At 45.6% G+C, this 19,500-nt stretch overlaps 1 protein-coding gene across 1 annotated transcript in view; it reads left to right on the forward strand.

The window, feature by feature from the left end:
- The first annotated feature begins 2,116 nt into the window (after positions 1–2,116).
- The window catches only part of LOC118780201 (acid-sensing ion channel 2-like), a 266,399-nt gene continuing 249,015 nt past the window's right edge, over positions 2,117–19,500 (forward strand). Inside the window, exons 1-2 of the mRNA XM_036532592.1 lie at positions 2,117–2,157; positions 2,764–3,391. Of these exons, the coding sequence (XP_036388485.1) occupies positions 2,825–3,391 (567 nt within the window). The 5' untranslated portion in view covers positions 2,117–2,157; positions 2,764–2,824. The remainder of the gene's footprint in view (positions 2,158–2,763; positions 3,392–19,500) is intronic.

Below are 19,500 nucleotides of genomic sequence, written 5' to 3' on the forward strand. Positions count from 1 at the left end.
ATTAAATGGACAAACAAAATGTACACTATCGAATATGAAAACAATTTAACAAATACTGGATACTGAATTGTGTGCTGTCTGAATTTATAGAAAGGTGTTACTGGGGTTATTTGGGCTTCTGTAACAAAGAGATGTAGAACATGAATTATAAATATTCAGTGCACCCTCTTCTGTTGTCAGCCCTGTCTATCTGAGTGGCCATCTGATTCTACCTTGTTAGTCTATGCAGGTAAACTGCTGTCAGCAGGTCAGCAGTACTGAGCCGATTCCCCTTGCTATTTTATTTCTGCATTCATTCAGCCTTGAAATGTAAATAATTGACAGGAGGGCAGAGGGTGAAATATCCATATTCCTTCATTAAAATGTTCCCCCTTGGAACAAGCATTCAGTCTTGTGTTGTCAATACACTCCGTGTGATACATCTGTATCTGTGAGGCAAGGCGCTGCTCTGAGATTTAAGCATGGAGTCAAATGTGATTTGACATCACTGGAGTGCTGTTATCTCCATGCTCACATTGCCTGCATCCTTCACACGTTCACTCATTAAAATCCTGCATCCTTGGAGTAGGAGAGGGAATAATGAAATTACCGATGAATGTTGATACGTTTTGTACTGTAAGGAGCATCTCATGCTGCAGTTAAGCACCATGGCTTGGTCAGCTCAGATAGCACAGAAGAGGTGCAGAGGTGAGGTCAAGATTCATTTTTTTCGGTTGAAAAGGACACCCATCACCTTTAGGGGGTGGGGCATGTAGGTGAGGGCAGAGTGGATTGGTCAGAGAGGCCGGAGGTGGGAGCTGGTGGGAGTTTCTCACCCAGGCATGTTTGATTTCATCCTGGAGCAGTGCCTCAGAATGGCATGTGTGACGGTCTGCCTGTGGGTCTGAATGTGGTAACATGCTCCTGCCTCCTGCGTTCTCGCCTGGCACCTCTCGATCACAGAACTGTTTCTCTCCTCTCCTGTTCTCACCTCAGCATTTCACACTCACTCTGTCACAGCTCTCCCCTCCCACCATGTTATCGTGTACACACAAAAATACACACGTGCACATGCACACATGCAAGCGCATACACACACTCGTACAAACACACACACTCACAAACAAGCAAGCACACATGCACGCGCATACACCCACAAATAAATATATACACACATATGCTTGTGCAGACCACACGCAGACAGTTTGCTGTGAGACTGATGAAAAACACCAGCTAATCTGTCTTTGTTCCCCCTGTCAATCATCCCCTCTTAAGCATCCTGTCCTGAGGATATGGGTGATAGCCTTTGCTCCCTCAGTGTCACCACGACTCCCCTGTGTGTCAGTCAGGAGGAAGACGCAGGCCCTGCCTACTCCTCACACTGCCTCTCCACTCCCCCTGCACTCCTTCTCTCTGTGTGTGCTGGAGCCGTGACATCAGCGTGCGATCAGCGCCCGAGGGCCCCGGCGCGCTGCTTGTCGTCAGCTCCAAAAGGGGTGACTCTGCTCTGCTCTCCCTCCTCTGCCTGTTTTTCCTCTCCTCTCCCCACCTCCCCCTGTGTCTCCATCCCAAAGCCATCAGCCCCCCACTACTCTTTGAATCCTTTCTGTCTCCGGCATCAGTTCATCTCCCTCCTTTCTGGGAAAGGGGGCATATTAACTGAAGTAGCCAGCAGAAAGAAAGGCAAAAGGAAAGGAAAAACAAGATCAGATTCAATAAGAGCAGGCTCCCGTACAGATAGTGGCGTGCGTGTGTGTACGTATGTGTGTGTGTGTGTCTGTGTGCTCTCTCTGTCTCTCACCCTCCCTCCCTCTCCTCTTCCCCCTCCCTCTCAGCACGAGAGAGCGAGAGTGTGTGTGTGTGTGTGTGTGTGTGTGTCTGCTGTCTCTTCCAGCACCGCTCTCGTTCACTGTTTCTGTGGATGAGCCGAGAAGAAGAGGGAGCGAAACGACGGCTGGCCGAGGAGGAACAGGAGGAGCCGGGATCAGCGCGCGCAACTAACTGGCAGCACTGATCGCCGACAACCAAACCCCCCCCCCCACCCCCCTCCAACAACCCCCCCTCCCCCACTCACTCACCCCCCCACCCCCACACGCACGAGCGCTTTCCCTCGCGCACATGCTCCCACTCTCACACGCGCACGCCGGATGGATGTCAACTTCCTAAGCTGACGGAGAGGTGCTTAGCCTTGACACTGGGGACACAGAGACAGCGAAGCAGTGTGCGAGTGTGTGTGAGTGTTTGTGTGGGTGGGTGTGCGCGCATGTGAGTGAGTGCGTGCGTGTGCATGTGTTTGTCCTCCTGCCTATGTGGAGGGGTGGGGGTGGGCCCGGTGAGTTAGGAACAGAGGCATCTTTGATTGGCTTTTCCGTCTCCTTTTTCTGCTACGCTGGACTCACCTTGGTGTCTCTGTGCCCCCTGTCTTCTGCGCTTTCTTCCCTTTTTCCTTTTTCTGCCTCTTAAAGAGTTTTGGAGAAAGGGCACGAAAGAACGATGAGTTGAGTGAATGGCATGTAAACAGTTTAGGGGTAGTGGGGTAGTGAGTGTTGCGGTTAGGAGGGCGGTTGAGGTGGGGAGGGCTGCTTGAAAAGGCGGGGTGGAGTTTAGGTGGGGGGGGGGGGTGCTTGTTTCTCCCCTTCCTCTCGCTCTCTGGAGTGCTTAGGAGGAGAGAAAGGAAGGGGGTGGTGGTGGGAGTGCTCAGGGGTCAGTAAAGGTCCATCACTTGGTTCCTTCCCTCTCTCTCTCCCTCTCTCTCTTTCTCCTTCCCCCTCATTTCTCCCACAGGACAGCGGTTCGTGGAGTGGGGCTCCCCAGGGCGGAGCCGGAGGGAGGGGGTCCAGTCGCGATGGATCTAAAGGAGAGCTGTGAGAGTGAAGCCAGTGGGGGCAGCCTCCAGCCTTCCTCCTGGCAGGTGTTTGCCCACCAAACCACCCTGCATGGCCTGCGCTTCATCTTTGCACTCGGCCCGCTCACGGTACGCCGCCTCTTCTGGGCTGCCGCCTTCCTGGCGTCGCTCGGCTTCCTAGCCCTGGAGAGCGCCGAGCGGCTGGCCTACTTCTTCTCCTACCCGCACGTGACCCGCGTGGACGCTGTCGTCTCCAACAGCCTGGTGTTCCCCGTTGTCACCATCTGCAACCTTAACCCCTACCGCTTCACCAAACTCACGCGCAATGACCTGTACCACGCCGGCGAGCTGCTGGCCCTGCTGGACGTGCACCTGCGCATCCAGGACCCCCACCTGGCCGAGCCCGAGGTGCTGGACTTCCTGGCAGAGCGGGCCAACTTCACGGGCTACAAGCCCAAACCCTTCAGCATGAAGGAGTTCACGGAGCGCGTGGGCCACGACCTCAAAGACATGATGCTGTACTGCCGCTACAGGGGCCAGGAGTGCAGCCACCACGACTTCAAAACCGTGAGTCCTCTGCCTCTTCCTGTAGTGTCTCCAGCCAGTCACTTTCTCAGGGGGCTTCTTGAGCCACCCTTTCAAAGAGGGGCCGAATCCTGACGGGGTTCTGGTGGCTGCAATCACTCGCTGCTTCTGAGTGTCATTTGGGGCGTGACACGCAAATAAGATTAGGCCAGTTTACCACAGGGTTCTCTGAGTTTCAGTAAGCTTGCAGTGTGTATGTGTAAGGGCTCCCCTCTCTGCAGTTTTCTGGGGAGTTTGTGCTTCTGCTCTGTGATCTGCAGAACTGAGGGTGACAGTTATTCTCTCGGTTCGGTGCACTGCTCATCTGTTGTCTTCCTGTGTTTCTTTGTACCACTCCCGTGGTGTGTGGGACGCTGTTGATTGTCAAAGTGTATCCACAGGTTGTGCTGGATCTCTATTAGAATCACAGAGGGTGATGCTGTGAAAATCTACCTGCATGTTCGCTGGACTGCTTTGATCAAGTTCCCTGTTAGCTGCGCCTGAGGCAAGCAAATGGCAAAAACAATGGCATCAGAAAGAGGCCTACTGATGTGTGAAACCCCAAATGAGTCTGTCAACCTTGACTCCTTAAAAAGGACGTGTCCAGTTGACAGCTCCCCATTGGCACCAGAATGGGGAAATCCATACAATAGGTTGTAATTTCTCTGCGTGTGTACTCCTGTTTGTGGCAAATGTTGGTGTTCAGGTGAATGAGTTTTGAGTTGGACACTTAAGAGATGCAGCTGTGGTCTGCTGGGCACTGAGAATCAGATAGGTCAGATTTGGAGGCGGGACAACTTGCATCTGTCCCTCTCTCCTTCTCCAAGGTGAGGGATAAAAATGAGCAAGTTACCCTCACAGAGCGGCGGAAAGCTGCTTCGCCATTGTGAGAGGAGACGTAAGTGGCAGTCTGCATGCACCAATAAACATTCACACTTACAGTAATCACATGTGCGCCTCGCTCACACCTTCACACAGGAGCATAAGACTCGCGCTGAAACGCGCACACTCACCGTTACCTCCCAGCCTACACAACAGCCATGTGAATGTGGACCTGTAGATGTGAAAAAAAGATTCTGAAATTCATACTAGGGATTGGTCAATTGACTTTGGAATCAGTGTTCAGAGGGCAAGCTCCAGGCACACCGGCTGTGTCATGCGGACGTTTGGGAAGAGAACCCCGGGGACAGAGCGGGGGAAGGAGCTGGATGCTTTTGTACGTGAAGTGTGAGCAGGAAGGAAGGGGATCGGACCGGGGAAGGCACAGGGCCTGGAAGCTTTCCAGGTGGACCCTGACAGGCGGCGAGGCACAACCTGGGGGAGACGTGAGCCGAAAGACAAATAGTGCGTGAACTGCGGACCCAGGTTTAAAATATGAGATGGGTGGGAGGGTTGTCGAAGGGCGTAATTTGTCATTCAGAAAAGAGAGAGTTACGTGACGGAGCCGCGTGGAATTGAAAGATCACCGTGATCGTCAGCCTTAGATCACCGGTACAAATATTGCACGGCTTCATCAGCGCTTGATTCAGTGAAGGATCATCTTGGTGAACTGGCATTGACAAATATGAAACACATTTGTGGATATTTTAGCTTTTCTTAGGAAACTGAAATCTGATGGTTGCCATGAGATGACGGTTTGCGGTGCGATTGCTGTTGCCACACAGATTGCAACCTGTAGAATTACAGAGGTTGAAATGAATGTGACGGGAGAAAGAGCAAGGGAGACGGAGTGGGAGAGGGAACAAGAAAGGCGAATACGTGCTTCTCCTCACAGGCATTTTGTAGTTTGTCTTGGAAATGGGAAAAGAACACACGGACGAGTGGGTGCAGGTGTCTTTCTGTCTAGATGCATCTCCTCCATTTGTTCTGCCAATTGTCACCTGTACACAGAGGATGTTGAGTACACAATATTTTCACCCCTTTTCTGTCTGTTCTCCTCATATAAGAATTCATGGACTTGCTACATCCTTTGTAGCCTCAGTAATGGAAATAAGAATCCAATTTCATTGCCGTTTTGACCAAGACTGACCTTTTCCTGGGACCTTTTAGTTGCTAGGTTATGCAAATAAGCCATCGCCTGGCGCCGGTGCCATTTAAACCCATTTGCAGACCTGGACTTATCAATCTCCATTCTTTTGCTTCAGTAGCTGAATTTCTTTGTCAGCCTGCTGTTCTGTAATCTGAAATAGAGGAATGTACTGCTGGATGTCTTTCTCTGTGCCAAAATCTTATTAAGCATCTGACATTTCTTCCCAGCACCTTGAAACGTGACCGGCTCTTTTAGCTTCCCGGTGTGCTTCCCTCTGTATCTGTATTCACATTCATTCTCTGTGCCTGAGAGTAGCTGTGCAAACCCAACTGCTACCGACTGTGTTTGAATAATCACCCCCACCCCACCCCCGCCCATTATCACACAGTCACAGGCCTCGCGGGTGATCGTTATCCTGTCAGCTCCCCGGCACGGGACTGTCAGAGCGCAGCGGCGGTCGGAAGGCCCCTTCAGCCCATCTCTCCCCCGTCTTCATCTAACACATCTCCCCCTTTCTCCACCCCTCCGCACCTCGCTGGTGTGTGCCCCCCCCCCCCCCCCCCCCCACCACACATATCAGCACCCCTGGTCTCACTCATCCCAGCCGCTGTGATCACAGTAATCCTCCGGCTGGTCTCCGCTTCCATCACCGCTGAGAAAATCCCTCTGCCTCCCTCCATCCTGACCTGGCCTCCATCTGTTTTAGGTCTGGCCTTTCCACTGTGGGAAGTTTAGGTGGGATTAAGCAGACTTTGACAGGTCAGATAGATTAGAGCATCAGTGGCGCAGCTGGCCAGCCCGTGTGGACGGGCTCAGGGCTCCTGCAGGTGTGTGTGACCCGGGGAGGGAAGATAAAGTGCAGGCAACGCAGGCAGTTGGAGGGAGCAGCCGGTTAACTGCTTTGCCAGGGACGCCAACTCCTCAATTCCTGCCCTCCATTGCAGAGACAGGGCTGCTTTTGTCACGCCGGCGTACGTGTGTCCTCTCCGGGCATTCAGGGGGAAATCTGAGATTGCTTGTTTACACTGCAGTAAGAGGTGTCAGAGAACATCTGTCGTGCTCTCTGTCTGTCTGCACTGAGCCTGCCTCATCCACAGATAACCCAGGAGACCTGCTGAGCCCTGAACCTGCCGCTTTTGTCTCTGGCAGCTTTTCCTCACCGTGTCCCACACGGCTATGGAGTAGTCACCCCACTGGCGAGTTCAGGTGCGCTTCATCTGACTCAGAACTGCTGGATTTATGAGGTAGCCTCTGAAATCAAATCATCCAAGGACAGAGCAGGGGAACTGTTTAGTAGAAATTTAATTTTGGATTAAAAACAATGTTATGGTCCAAGTCACACCTTAACTGAAAAGCAATGCACAATGTAGAGAAAGTGACCTCAGTGCGACGTATTATCACATTGGAGACTCAGAGTACAGGAGGAAAAGTAATGGCTGCTTTTTGTTTTTAATTCCCTCACCAGTTGCTGAGCACCTTGAAGACACAGTCATTATAATTTTCTGTGTAATTAAGCCTGGTTATAGAGCTGATTAAGTAATCAAGGGTCTAGATCATGCTTGGTAACTCCAGGTCTTCAGGGCCTGAATGCTTTTAGAATCATGGACAATTTGACTTCCGATCCAATCAAGGGCTTCATTAAAGTAATTAAGATGGGGTCTCCCCTTGATATAACGATGTAGAGTTTGACAGCCACTTTTTGGGCAGTTCCAGGTATGCTTTTTCCTGAGAATATGGGATGCAATATTTCAGAACACAGATGGCGCAAATCAAGTCATCAATCATAATTCTCACCATTTGCAGGGGTAATCAGTTCAGCAGCAGGTAGAGGCATATGTTTATTGACATTCTCTTTCATTAGGGCAAAAGGAGGCCCCAACAGAGTGTGAAATGATTGAAATGACAAATGATTAATACTAAAGACCCTATGCAATCAGTTACCTGTATATGTTTCTAATTACAAGTTACTTCAGTCTATGTTATCAATAGAACCAATCTGCATAAATTCTGAGGTTCAATTTGTGTGACTTGACAGGCTGATTGGACCAGTTTGGAAGCGGACAGGGTGAGGTTATGTTCAGACACACAAGGGCTGCGAGCTGCTGAATAACAAGCTGGAATTAAAATGCAATCACTGATTCCAACTCATGCATTTCCTCCGAGGTATACATTCACAAATTAGCATTAAAGTGATTTAATGATGCGTACAAATCACTAAGCCTATGGGCAACCTCTGCTTTTCAGAGTTTTCTGGGGTGGCGCAACTTGTGTGATGGAATGGCCATCCAATTACCCACCATAGAGCACCTTTGGACTGGGGCATGCATGATTGCAACCATGTCATGGGATGTATGAAACACTTTTCTCTGAGTGGAACATTATGTCCCAGTGAGAAATAATGCTTTTGTTATGTGAATGCCGAATCAAGTACAAGCATTTCTATCAGCAAATGGATGACACATAATATATTGTACTTGTTCAATGGCTCACTGACCCTTAGGTCTGACTCCTTTCAGAAGGTATTTAAGGTCCTTTCAGACCTGATTTAAAGATATGGAATTCGGATACAACCTCCCATGACCAGTTAGTGAGTTCGTACCATTTTGAACTTTCTTCCTAATGTCTTTCTTTTGCTTCCTTGTCCTCTTCTTCTTCTCCATCTTAATTTTCCTGCCTTTTACATCATCACAAATCCTCCAGTATTCCTAGTAATACCTCTCACTATAGCTTTCTATAACTTCTATAACTCATATTCAACCTTTGGCAACACTTGTTCATTGTAGCCAATTTAAAGTTATCTTTCTTCTTTGACATGTACAGCATTACGTGTAATTTGACAGCCGCAGGTACCCCTAACTGTGGTAGTAATGTCAAAATGTGTGGTTGGAGGGTTTGGGTTTGATGGACACATCAAACATTTTCATACTTATTACATTATCTTCTTGCACAAATGTGTAGAAGCTATCTCTGCTATATAGTTCAGCTGTTACAGATGCCTTCTCTCTATTCTTCCTGCTGCAAGGATCCAACCTTTTATATGATATAATATGTACTATTGAGTGCTCAGGGTATGCAAGTAAACCTTGTGATGGTACCCCTTTGTTAAAGTCCAAAAGGCAGAAACATGTGATAGTTATCACACCCTTTTTCTGTGTTTGACAGCAACTGTCGATTTAGCCCGTTTTCTTATTTCTTCCTTGACGCTGCAACAACCTTTTGGGCATTCACACTCAGCCCGACATCACCAATATGTCTGGATTCTCTGCAACGCAACTACTACATCATTGATCTGCTGTCACCTCACACAGCGCATATGTGCTAGAACAGTTTCAGATACTGTTTCTGCCTAGGTTCTCTGCATGTCATAATACACCTCCTTTGCTGGCTAGCTATGTCATTTCATGTAGGCTGCTGTGCCCAATTCTGTAAGGTACACAGCATCTCTAGATTGATCATAGTGGTCTTTTCAAATCTGAATGAAGTGCTCTGGCTAATCACATCAGCTGCTACAGGCACATGTTTACTTGTATGTTTAATGGCATTAACATACATTTTGATTTGTATGTGTGAGTAAATTGCTGTGTTTTATAAAAACATTCTTTGTTTACTTGCGTGTATTTCAGATGTTCTGTGTTACTGGCTGTACATGTTTGTTGGTCTTGTGGCATTTAATGTACGTGGCCATGATGGCCTTGCATGTCATTGACAAGTAAAATTAGCACATACAATAGCAGTAAAATATTGGCTTGGTTATTCAGGGTTACACTGAATGCTACAGATTTTTCCGTTGCTCTGTGGCTGCTTCTTCACCAGAGATGCTGTGTCATTGATATCAGCCTATTTTGTTTGGTCACAGTGACCTCCGTTGTGGTTATGATAGTAATAATGACCGCTGGAATGGAGGCTCTAGTCCCAGAGGGGTGACAGCTTTGGTCAGGCATTCATGGTGTGAGAGCAGTGCTGTGCTGGCCTGAGCTCTCCAAATCCGTACAGCGGTTCTGTATCGATCACAGTTTAAACTGTAATCTATGGTCCTCTGTGAGATTTAAGTCGAGGGCTGAAGCCTGCCTCTGCAATCCTGGTCTTCTTAATTTACTCCCCGCTCTGAGTGCAGTCCGCGCTCCATGCATCTGCCGGAGGAATACAGATGGGACAGGGGTCACGATCCCGCCGAGGCGGGGGAGGCCGTTCCGTGGGTGCACGCTGTTCCGCTGGAGATCCAGCACAGCCAGGGGACCGCTGTAAATTTTAACGTTCAAATCACACACCTCTGTAGATGCATAAGGAGCGTGCCAGGGCTTTCAACTGTGTTAAAGCATGCTGAATGTATAGCCTCTCGCGGAAGCAAAAGTGACAGAAGCAATGATAGTCACATCATTGGAAAGAAAACAGGGACACTTGTGCTTGTGCATACAAAAGCAGGCACACACACACACACACACACACACACAAACAAACTGAGCCTACTTAGAAGTAGCAGGAATCTTCCACATATTTACACTTACAGTACAGATCAATATAGCTAGTGAGAAGGGGCTGTGCATAGGTGGATCCTTCTAGTTTAGATGTGTACTGTACAAGTAAACTGTATTAAAGACACATTATACTGTACAGATGAACTCTACTCAGGTATGTATTAAACTGTTCAGTTTAAGTGTTTCAGTCTCTATTATTCAGATATACTCTGTATTCCATTCAGACAGTTGTTGTAATGCACAGATATATTCATGTCTGTATGAAGTGACTCAATATAGCTAAAGTATCATAGCATGTATCAAATCATTGTGCTTCTACCCAGGTGATGATTTGACCTGAAAATAACAAAGCTAACAATGACAATCCTACAAGTTTCAATGAAAGTAGGCCTGCAACAAGGTTTAGCTTGGTAGACAGCAAGTTACTAGTAAAAGCGAGGTAATTAGCTTCAAGAAATTTGCAAACCTGTCAGCTTGAGCAAGTCTTGCCAAAGCAGATTGAAATGAAACTTGGTTTTCTCTGTTTCTCTGCGTGTGTATTCTGCAAACAACTCTCAAACAAAAAAGGTCACGAGCAGGACAGTGACTGGAGGGACTGACACACTCGCTGGCCAACCCTAAACTTGTCGACTGTTTGACTTCTCTTATTTCTGTTTGACGGGATCATTTCAAACAGACAGAATGTGTCTTATGTTTAGGCACAAATGCAGAGTAGTGAGTAAGGCGTTATCATTAAGAGAGAGGTTTTACGTGCTCAACGTGGCTTTTGGCTTGCTAGGGCAATTGGATGAACGTGATTTAGCTAATCAACCTAGCTAGTCTACCTCGTTGAGCTAGTTAGCCTAGCCTATGAGATGTGTTAGTCATTGTAATATGTGAATCTTGTTTACATTGATGTATTTATAAATCAATAATGCTTACTCTGTGTTAGCTAGATAATTATGTATACTGGGGGACCTTGCTGCTTTGCCTTGCTGCTCCTTGCTGATGGCTATATGGGACAATATTTGGGGAGAGGGGCTTAATAATCCCCTACTTAGGGAGGGGGGCTTAATTGTAGGCTCCCAGGGTGAAAGTTGTGTGAGCAGGGCAGTCAGGGCCTAGTAAGTTTGGGGCCAGTGCCAGGGGTAACAGTGGGTGTGGGGTGGGGTGGTGCAGCCCTACAAAATGATGAGGGAGAGCTGGGGGTCAGTGTCTGACTGAGAAGGGACTGGCTGTGGTTGAGACTGCAGGTCTTAGGCTGCAAAATGTTGCCATGTTGCTATACAAATGGTATTAAATCCAACGGGGGGAGCAAAGACAACATGTCATTCAGTTGAATGAAATATACAGCCCCTACGATTGTTCGGTTCAGAAAAGGCACTGGTGCTGTTCACGGTACAAATTGTTGGAAATTTAAAGAGAAACCTTTCTGCAAATTGTTCAGGAAGGCAAAGTTTCCACTGATGAAAAATCACATAACATATTTGTGTTGTCTTGTACAAAATCGACTGCATGGATTTTTGCAACTGTGGTAGCAAGTTGTTGCTTGTCATGGTCACAGCTTGTCAAGGAGGCCATTGGAAGTGAAACTATAGTGTGACAATTGTAATAGGATATATATACTATATATGGTTTTGTGTTAGACTGAACAGGGGTACTCTATTCAGGTATGTGTTGTGAATAACTTGTGTTAACACTCCTAAGGCATGTCTATCACCATTGTTTTTAAATTGTTTAAATTGACCAAAACACTCTGTGGTTCAAATGAAATAAGGACAGCAATAACTTGCCATGATATGAACAGAGGGTTAACAATGGAAGCTGGATTACTTTTTTTTAGCCTTGTTTAAAAAGGTACATCAAGGCTGACACTATTCATATATTCTGTGCAGTGAACCAGAAAGTGTCTCGGATGACTAAGTTGCTCGAGTCCTAAAGCTCCACTCACCCGCTCACCTTCCTGGATGAGCTGCATCATTACCCTGGCCAAGCTGGTGCAGAAATCACACATGCCGTAGCGTAGAGTAATGAGAGTTTCCACCATGCGGCAGTGGTGCAAGGATGATTTGCAGCACATCAACAGTTCAGAGTGATTTACCTGCCACTGCACTGTCCTTCTCTAAACCCCATCGAGGAGCTCTCTGCCTAGAGGTGAACCATTTATGATCGGTATGCTTATCAGCATGCTGCCCTGCTCTAAGCAGTGGATGATGCATGCAATAGCATTATGTAGAAACAATGTCAATCACAGACTCATCATGCAAGCTGGCACATTCCCTATGATGAGGATGGAAACTTGTGGCCAGAGATGAAGAGAAGATGAAAGCCCAGGGAATATAGAGTTCATAATTTGTCATATTGTAATTTAACTGTGGCCAGTATGATTTTATCTTTCTTTTAAAAGAGAGCAATGTAAAACAATCCAATTTAACTCTTATACTGTTTCTTTAATGTAATTGACTTAGTTGTAATGCAGTTATTTTCAGTTGCTCAGATGATTGAATAAATGAGTTGCCATGTCATCAGACATTTTTGCATTTATGCAGGTATGTGGTAATAATTCCAGTTGATTCAGATCAGAGTTTTGAACTGATCGCAGCAAATAAAAAGAAAACAGCTGGAATTAGGGCACACATTATCTGTGCAGATACAGTGTCCAGGCATTTTATATCTGCATTGTCACTATCCTAAGTCTATATTCACCAGGTGTGTTGGGAATGAAGTCCACATTGTTTGATGTGAGACTGTTAAGGTAGGTATCATTTATTCATATACTCTATTTGTCAATGTGTCCAAATAGTGACATTCTATGTGTCATGGATGCGACACTAATTAGTAGGAATTCACCTATAAGCTTTCAGAGCTCCCATCCTTGCCTGTGACAGTGCTGCTGCTTTTAGAGGTGTCAGTAGCTTAGATCCAAGAGGGCTGCAGAGACTTGTGGGTCATTCCTTAACATGCATTCATCACATAACAACAGCCATTACATATACAGAGAGAATATGTGGTCCATATACAACCTGTCAGTGTGGGGTGTAATTAAAATGTACCCATAAAACTAACTAAAAGCCAGCAGTGCTAAGCTGAGGGCACTCAGTCATAAAATATTGTCACCCTTTATGTGTCTCTGTGTGAGTTAGAGAGAGAGAGAGAGTGTTTGCACGCATACATGTCCATCTGTATGCTTTGTTACAGAGCAGTCACAGAAACATGACTGATTTGTCTGATGTTTGCACTGGCCTTCACTTTGTTGAATCCCTGAGATCAGGCCTGATCCCCAATGTCCCTGATCTTGCCCAGTCTGATTCTCTGGGCGGAATCTCTTGTAGTCGTCCTCCTTCCCTTTTCCTTCCCTGTATATTGCACCAGTGGGAAGTATTACTGCACGTTAACCTCTGTTGTCAATGGCTGTTGTATTTCTCTGATTAGTGCACTAACCACACTCCCAATCTGTGCTTGTATTTGGCCACCATTAAGATAATAGCACTGAGCTGTTTGCAGTTTCTCTTCTATTGCTCACCTCTTACTTTAATTGATCCATCTGCGTTTTCAGACAGTGGTTCCATCACCAGGACCCATTTAATGCGCTTAATGTAATCAAACTCATTCAATTACAAACAAAAAACCCACACTGTAGAACGAGCATAAATATGAATGGAGAGACTGCCGTGAAGCTAACCGACACATCGCTGTGAGCAAGCTGGTATTAAGTTTCATATTTTTTTAGGGTGGCTCTGAATATGAATGAATGTGCACTGACTCGCGTTTTGCTGCGGGCCAGATTGTGAGGTTTGTTTGTTTGTTTTTCATGTGCTGTGTGTGAAAATTTCTAGAATCTGGGATGTGCCATTCCTCCTCAGCCCTTCGCATCATGTGATTCGTTTCACTCCCCAGCTCTGGCTTTTGGGCCCAGGCTAATATCACTGCCGCCACACCAGAGTAAGGACAGCGATAAGACTTGTGTTGCATAATCACATGAGTGATCCCTGGTCTCGCAGGCTGACGGCTAGTGAGTAATGTCACCAGCAAGTGCTGGCAATTTAAGTTTGTCATATAATGCTTCTGGGTGTTTGTTGACATTGACTCACCTTTACAAATGTGTTTCCTTTGTGTCCTGTCAGCGGTAGGTCCACAACAAAATGGTGAACGGTCTGTTCTCATAAAGCCTGAAATTGATCAAATTGCTGCCCGCTCGGATTGCTATTTCTGGTCCTAGCTAGAATTCATACAGTCACAGCCTGACACATAGTCGTTCCTCTTCTTGCTGTGTCCGCAGGCTCCCAGATCAATTACATACCTGTGGCTTTTGGACTGGCTGTCTTTCATGTCCGTCTGACAGAAAAAAAAGGCAATAAATTATTCCTGGAGCAGGGCACCGTTGCGGTGGTTTGATTTGTCTCGCTGTGTCAGTTTAAAATGCTGTGTGGTGAGACCACCGAGAATGCTGGCGTGAAATAGAAGGAGGTATGGAAAGCACTGCTGAGACCTACAACTGCATGGTTACTGTCAGAGGTGGTGCTGTCAAGCTTTTTTGGTTCAGTGTGCTCTCGGGTCAAACTGACAGTGAAATGATGGCAGATCCATTTCATGAGGAAGAAGCCTTACACAATTTGTTGGTATGAGGTGTTTTCATGGAATATCACCTTTGCAAATGTGGTGCCATATTAATATTGTAAATAAAACTGCATCTGAAGCTATTTGCTTCAGGCACTTAGTGATATTGTCCTCAAGTGTAGTGGTACAACTACCTTTTTGTGTCACCCGATGCTGTTACTGGACAGACAGGTATGTAATTTTGATTTGTGCCATCTACAAAGACATAAAACTCTCTCCCTGTCTGTCACTGAGAAGCAGGCTAACTGCAAATGATCGACCTGAGATTTTGTTGGGTGCAGAACAGAATTTTGCTTACAGTGGAGTCTCTTGATGATATGCAACACGAGGATATGAGGGGATACGGGGGTGATATCATGTCATTTTAGGATGCTGAAGACAGTAAACCCCATCCTCAATCCCCAAACTCCAGGTTTGGCACATTTAGGGTGTGTGTGTGTGTAAAGCTGTGGAGAAGCTTACTGAGTCTCTGGCAGAAAACACATGGGTGTTTTGAAGTGTGAATGAATGAGAATGGGGGCTAATAAAGTGAGGAAGCTGAGGAGTTCAGGAATAGCGAACACCGTTTATACACACGTACACATATGTATATTTCTACAGTCACATTCACAGAGGTCAGACAAGAATTTAGGAACATCATAATGAAAATGACAAGCCATTCAGCCCATTCTGGCTTGTCACCTTGCATTTATCTAAAGTAATGATGATAAACTTTGTATGGTGCATGTGCATTGCGCACGATAAAAGTCACAACTGAATAAATAGAGCAATAAACAAATAAAATGTTAAATCAATAAGTTGCATAAACAAAGGAAATGAAAACATAAAAGTGAGAAGCACCAAGTAACACCAATACAGAGGGAAAAAACTAATATGAGAGGTGTCTGGCTTGATCAAAACAGCAAGTAATAAAATTCTGCAGTTTGGTCTTTATCATTGAAATGCCGGTCATTCATTTTTAAGGTGGGCATCCTGCTTTGGCGGAGGGGTTATAATGATTTTCTGTTGAGATGTTGCCAAGAAAGTAGGCATCCATATCCTTACTTCCTTTCGTTTAGGGTTTTTTTTTTGTTTGAGATTCCTGGTATGTGTAGGTAAGCCCAGGAGTTAACAAAGTAATCGAGTGCCAGCTCACTGGACTGTCTTCAGTAGATTGCTAATTATATTTAAAAACTACACTTTATATTATAATGCAGCAGAAAATTAGTTCACTGAAAACGCATTGTTTTAATGTGCCCCCCCTCCTTTTTTTTTTTTTTTTGCTTTGAAAAAATGTCATCGCCACCAACAAAGTTATTTGAAAATCGCCTGACAGTGAATGAACTTTCAAATACTGCTTCTGTCTGGTGCTTGAAATTGATTTGAAAATGTCAATAGCAGTGCTTCAGTGGGCTGCCATGCATGGCGTACATCTAGTGTTTCTGGATGCCTCGACGCTCAGGGTTTACTGGAACGAGCTCTGGATCAATAAGCATTTGGCCCGGAGTGATACACAGTTTTCCCCAGCCGATTCACAACATTCTGGCAATGTTGCTAGAACTTTGCAGGAAAGCTGTGAAATTTTATAAAGTAACTGGATGTAGGGCAGCATCACCACCAGCCACCATCGTTGGCTGTCTGGTCATTTAAGCAGAGAAAGGAACAGCAAGATAAAGAGTGCTGAAAGATGCAATTTACACATGTAATGAAAGAAGCAGAAAGCAGCTGTATATAAATGTTTATTAGTGTGCTTGCATACTGGGTGAGCTTAAATAGACAGCACAATGCTACTCAATGAAATGAACCAGGCGAAGGCAGTGAAAATGGAGTAGCATTGTACAAAATGATTTTCATGCAGAATAACTCTAGAAAATGTTTGTTTGTATGTATAGCTGCTCTTTGCTTTTTTGATTACAATTCAGGAATCTGGCTTCCTTTGCTGATGCAATGGGCAGATATATCATCTATGTTCCCCCCCACAGCTGCCACAGCAGAATGCTGTCTTGCATGTAGGCACTGGCAAACTGGAAATGTGCCACCTGTGCTTGTGTGTGTGTTTGGATTGGTTTATGCTTGTACCTTAGTGTGTGTGTGTGTGTGTGTGTGTATGTGTGTGAGAGAGAGAGAGAGAGAGAGAGAGAGAGAGTACTGGCATGTCTGTAAGGGCATCTGCATGTATGCATATGTCTGCACATTTTCCCCTCCAGGGTAAAGATGAATGCACCTAACCACCTTTTAAAAACATGAGAGGGGATGTAGGGAATGGGATGAACAGTATACCTCTTCTTCCTCTTTTTTTTTTGCTTTTGAAGCACAACCTAACAGCCAGAATGTGTGAAACCCACAGTAATCGTGTCCTCCTTTGGGCAGTGACAGGAGAAAATTAGCTATGCAGGGTCAGGGGCAATTTGCAGAAGAAACCTATGAAACCATCTGACATTTGGATTTATTTTAAGTTCTGGGTTATTAGGTTAGAGGATCAGGGAGAAAGAGGAGGGACTGAAGAACGACAGAAGAAGAAACGTGGAGGATTTAGATGTGGAGCTGTGAGTTTAGAGGGAGGACAGCCTGGCAGGCTTGGCGTGTTCTGCATCAGTAACCCATTTCTGAAAGCCTGAGACAGACACTGGGTACAGCACTGTTTCCAGCTCTCACTTGTCACTTGATAACTTTCCCAAACTCGCTGGCCGCCTTTGAGGCTGTAATTGGATCATATTAAATATCCTCTGATTTTACATTAATTAAAGAGCATGTAACAAACTAGCCATCTGGGCTGAAGTAATGTACTCACCAGACTTTAATTGTTGTGTTTGTGAGACAGAACAACATTATTATAATACCTTATAATCATCACTAAAACACCATTTAAGCAGCACTTTGGCAATTTAGGTAAACTTGTGTGTTACAGCATGTGCAACCGTTGTGTGGAATTGATTCCACATGGTCACAATCCAAAGCAACAACTGAACAAGGAGATGTCTGTCAAGGAGTGTGGATGAATACTTAGCGTTTCCTCTAACAATCCAGTAACAGCCCATAACTAATACTCTAATATGTATGGACATATTAATACTGTGTGTGTACTGTGTGTAATACTGTTGTGGGCTCATTACTGTTCTCATACAATTACTGGAAACTCACATGGCTGGGCAGTATGAAGGTAAAGCACAATCAAGGGCATTGTATCATCCAAGGCTCAAATCCTAGTGCCGCTGACAGACCTCCATCACTCTGGACTCAATTTGAGGTACAGCCTGGAGGTCAGGGGTAAATACAGATGTACTCATCACAAAGGGTAGATTTCCCAATGTCCCCTGCAAATTCACAATCGGGCTCTTTCAGTATGGCTATTTTATAATCCCCCATAATCCTCCCCCCTCACCTCAGATGATGTGTGGTGAATAGTCTGGCGCACAGTGGCTGTTGTACATCACTCAGGTGGGTGATATACATTGGTGGTGGTTGAGGTGAGTCATCTGCAAGGTGGTTTGAAACTCTATAAAATGCTTTCCATAACCATATAATTGCTTGCAATGTTACCAATACTCTTATTCTTATAATTATTATTCCATGCACACACAGATTAGCAGTTTGACCAGTATGTGTGTAAAACCCAGCATAAAACACAATCATAATTCGATCACGGAACAGCGAGGACATTACAGCTCCCTCACTCACCTGTCATATTTGATTAAGAAATGTGACGGCGTGATTTGAAAGCATGAAGAGCGACTGCATTTCAGCTGCCAGTTCCCTGGCTGCTGACAGACCTGACCTGTGTAATTACCTTGTCGACAGCGGCAGAGTCGTGCGGCAATGTGCTGCGGTGGACGTGGAGCCCACACAAAGGCAAAGGCTGCATGGGCCCAGACAAAGGCAACAGCAGCCAGCCACTAAGTAGCCAATTAGCACCTTGTGCCTATAATTAGGAACAGCATCATCAACATGGCAGATAATGAAAAGGTGTGCAGGCGCAGCTAATGCCGTCTGCTCATCGTGCTCTCCTCTCATCTGTATGCAGGGCGCATTACTGCACCTGTAGTGATGCAAAGATGTAACACTATTGTAATGAAGTTCCTTCGTTCTGCAGGGAGCAATCCATCATAAGTCATTAAATATTTTTATTGGAATGGAGTCTGCACATGAAAGGTGATGTACTTCTTTAGATTACCCAACCAAGTGGCTCTTGCCAGCAGTTACAGACTAAAATGCGTTATTAATTTCAATTTCAGGTGTTCTCTTTTAGATCAGGAATACTGGACAGCCATATCACTTTAATTTCCACTTGTGTGCTGAATGTTGTGACAGAGCACAATTTCAAACACTAAAGGCTAATTGAAGATGCGCTACACAAGCAATGACTTTCAACTGAGCAGTGCTGTAGAGAGATGCTCTGGGAAAGATGAGTCTGAGGAGGTGGTTCAAACTGAATACCCACTGAAAACACAGACCACGATTCATACCAAATGCAAATGATTTTTCCACTCTGTGATGGAACAGTCTTTTCCTTGCCCATATTTCCTTCTTTTCCTGGCTGTCAAGTGAAGTGGGAAGGTGTAGCTCAGTGGCATGACACTTAGTCAGAGCTGTGGAAAGTGTGTGGTGGTGTGTGTACCCTCACATGAGCATAGACAGTGCTGAGGCCGCTAGGGGGTCTGCACAGTGAAGAGTGACACAGGGAAGAATGTAAACTGCTAAGAAATATCACCAACCTCTGGTCTTATGTTATATATGATCCTTTATTTGATTGGCCAACATTCTTATGCAGGATAGCCTGTGTGGCTCAGATGTGTACTTATTATTCATTTATACATGTGGGTATTTACACAAACAGTTCAGGTCAGGTCAGCTGGTCACCAAGGTGGCAGTGTAACATAGTGGTTAAGGAGTAGGACTCGTAACTGAAAGGTTGTCGGATCGATTCCCTGTGGGGGCGCTGCTGCTGTACCCTTGGGCAAGGTACTTAATCCACAATTACCTCAGTAAATGTCCAGCTGTATAAATGGATAACACTGTAAAAAATGTAACCAATG

Source organism: Megalops cyprinoides, chromosome 1 (assembly GCF_013368585.1).
Source record: "Megalops cyprinoides isolate fMegCyp1 chromosome 1, fMegCyp1.pri, whole genome shotgun sequence".
NCBI lineage: Eukaryota > Metazoa > Chordata > Actinopteri > Elopiformes > Megalopidae > Megalops > Megalops cyprinoides.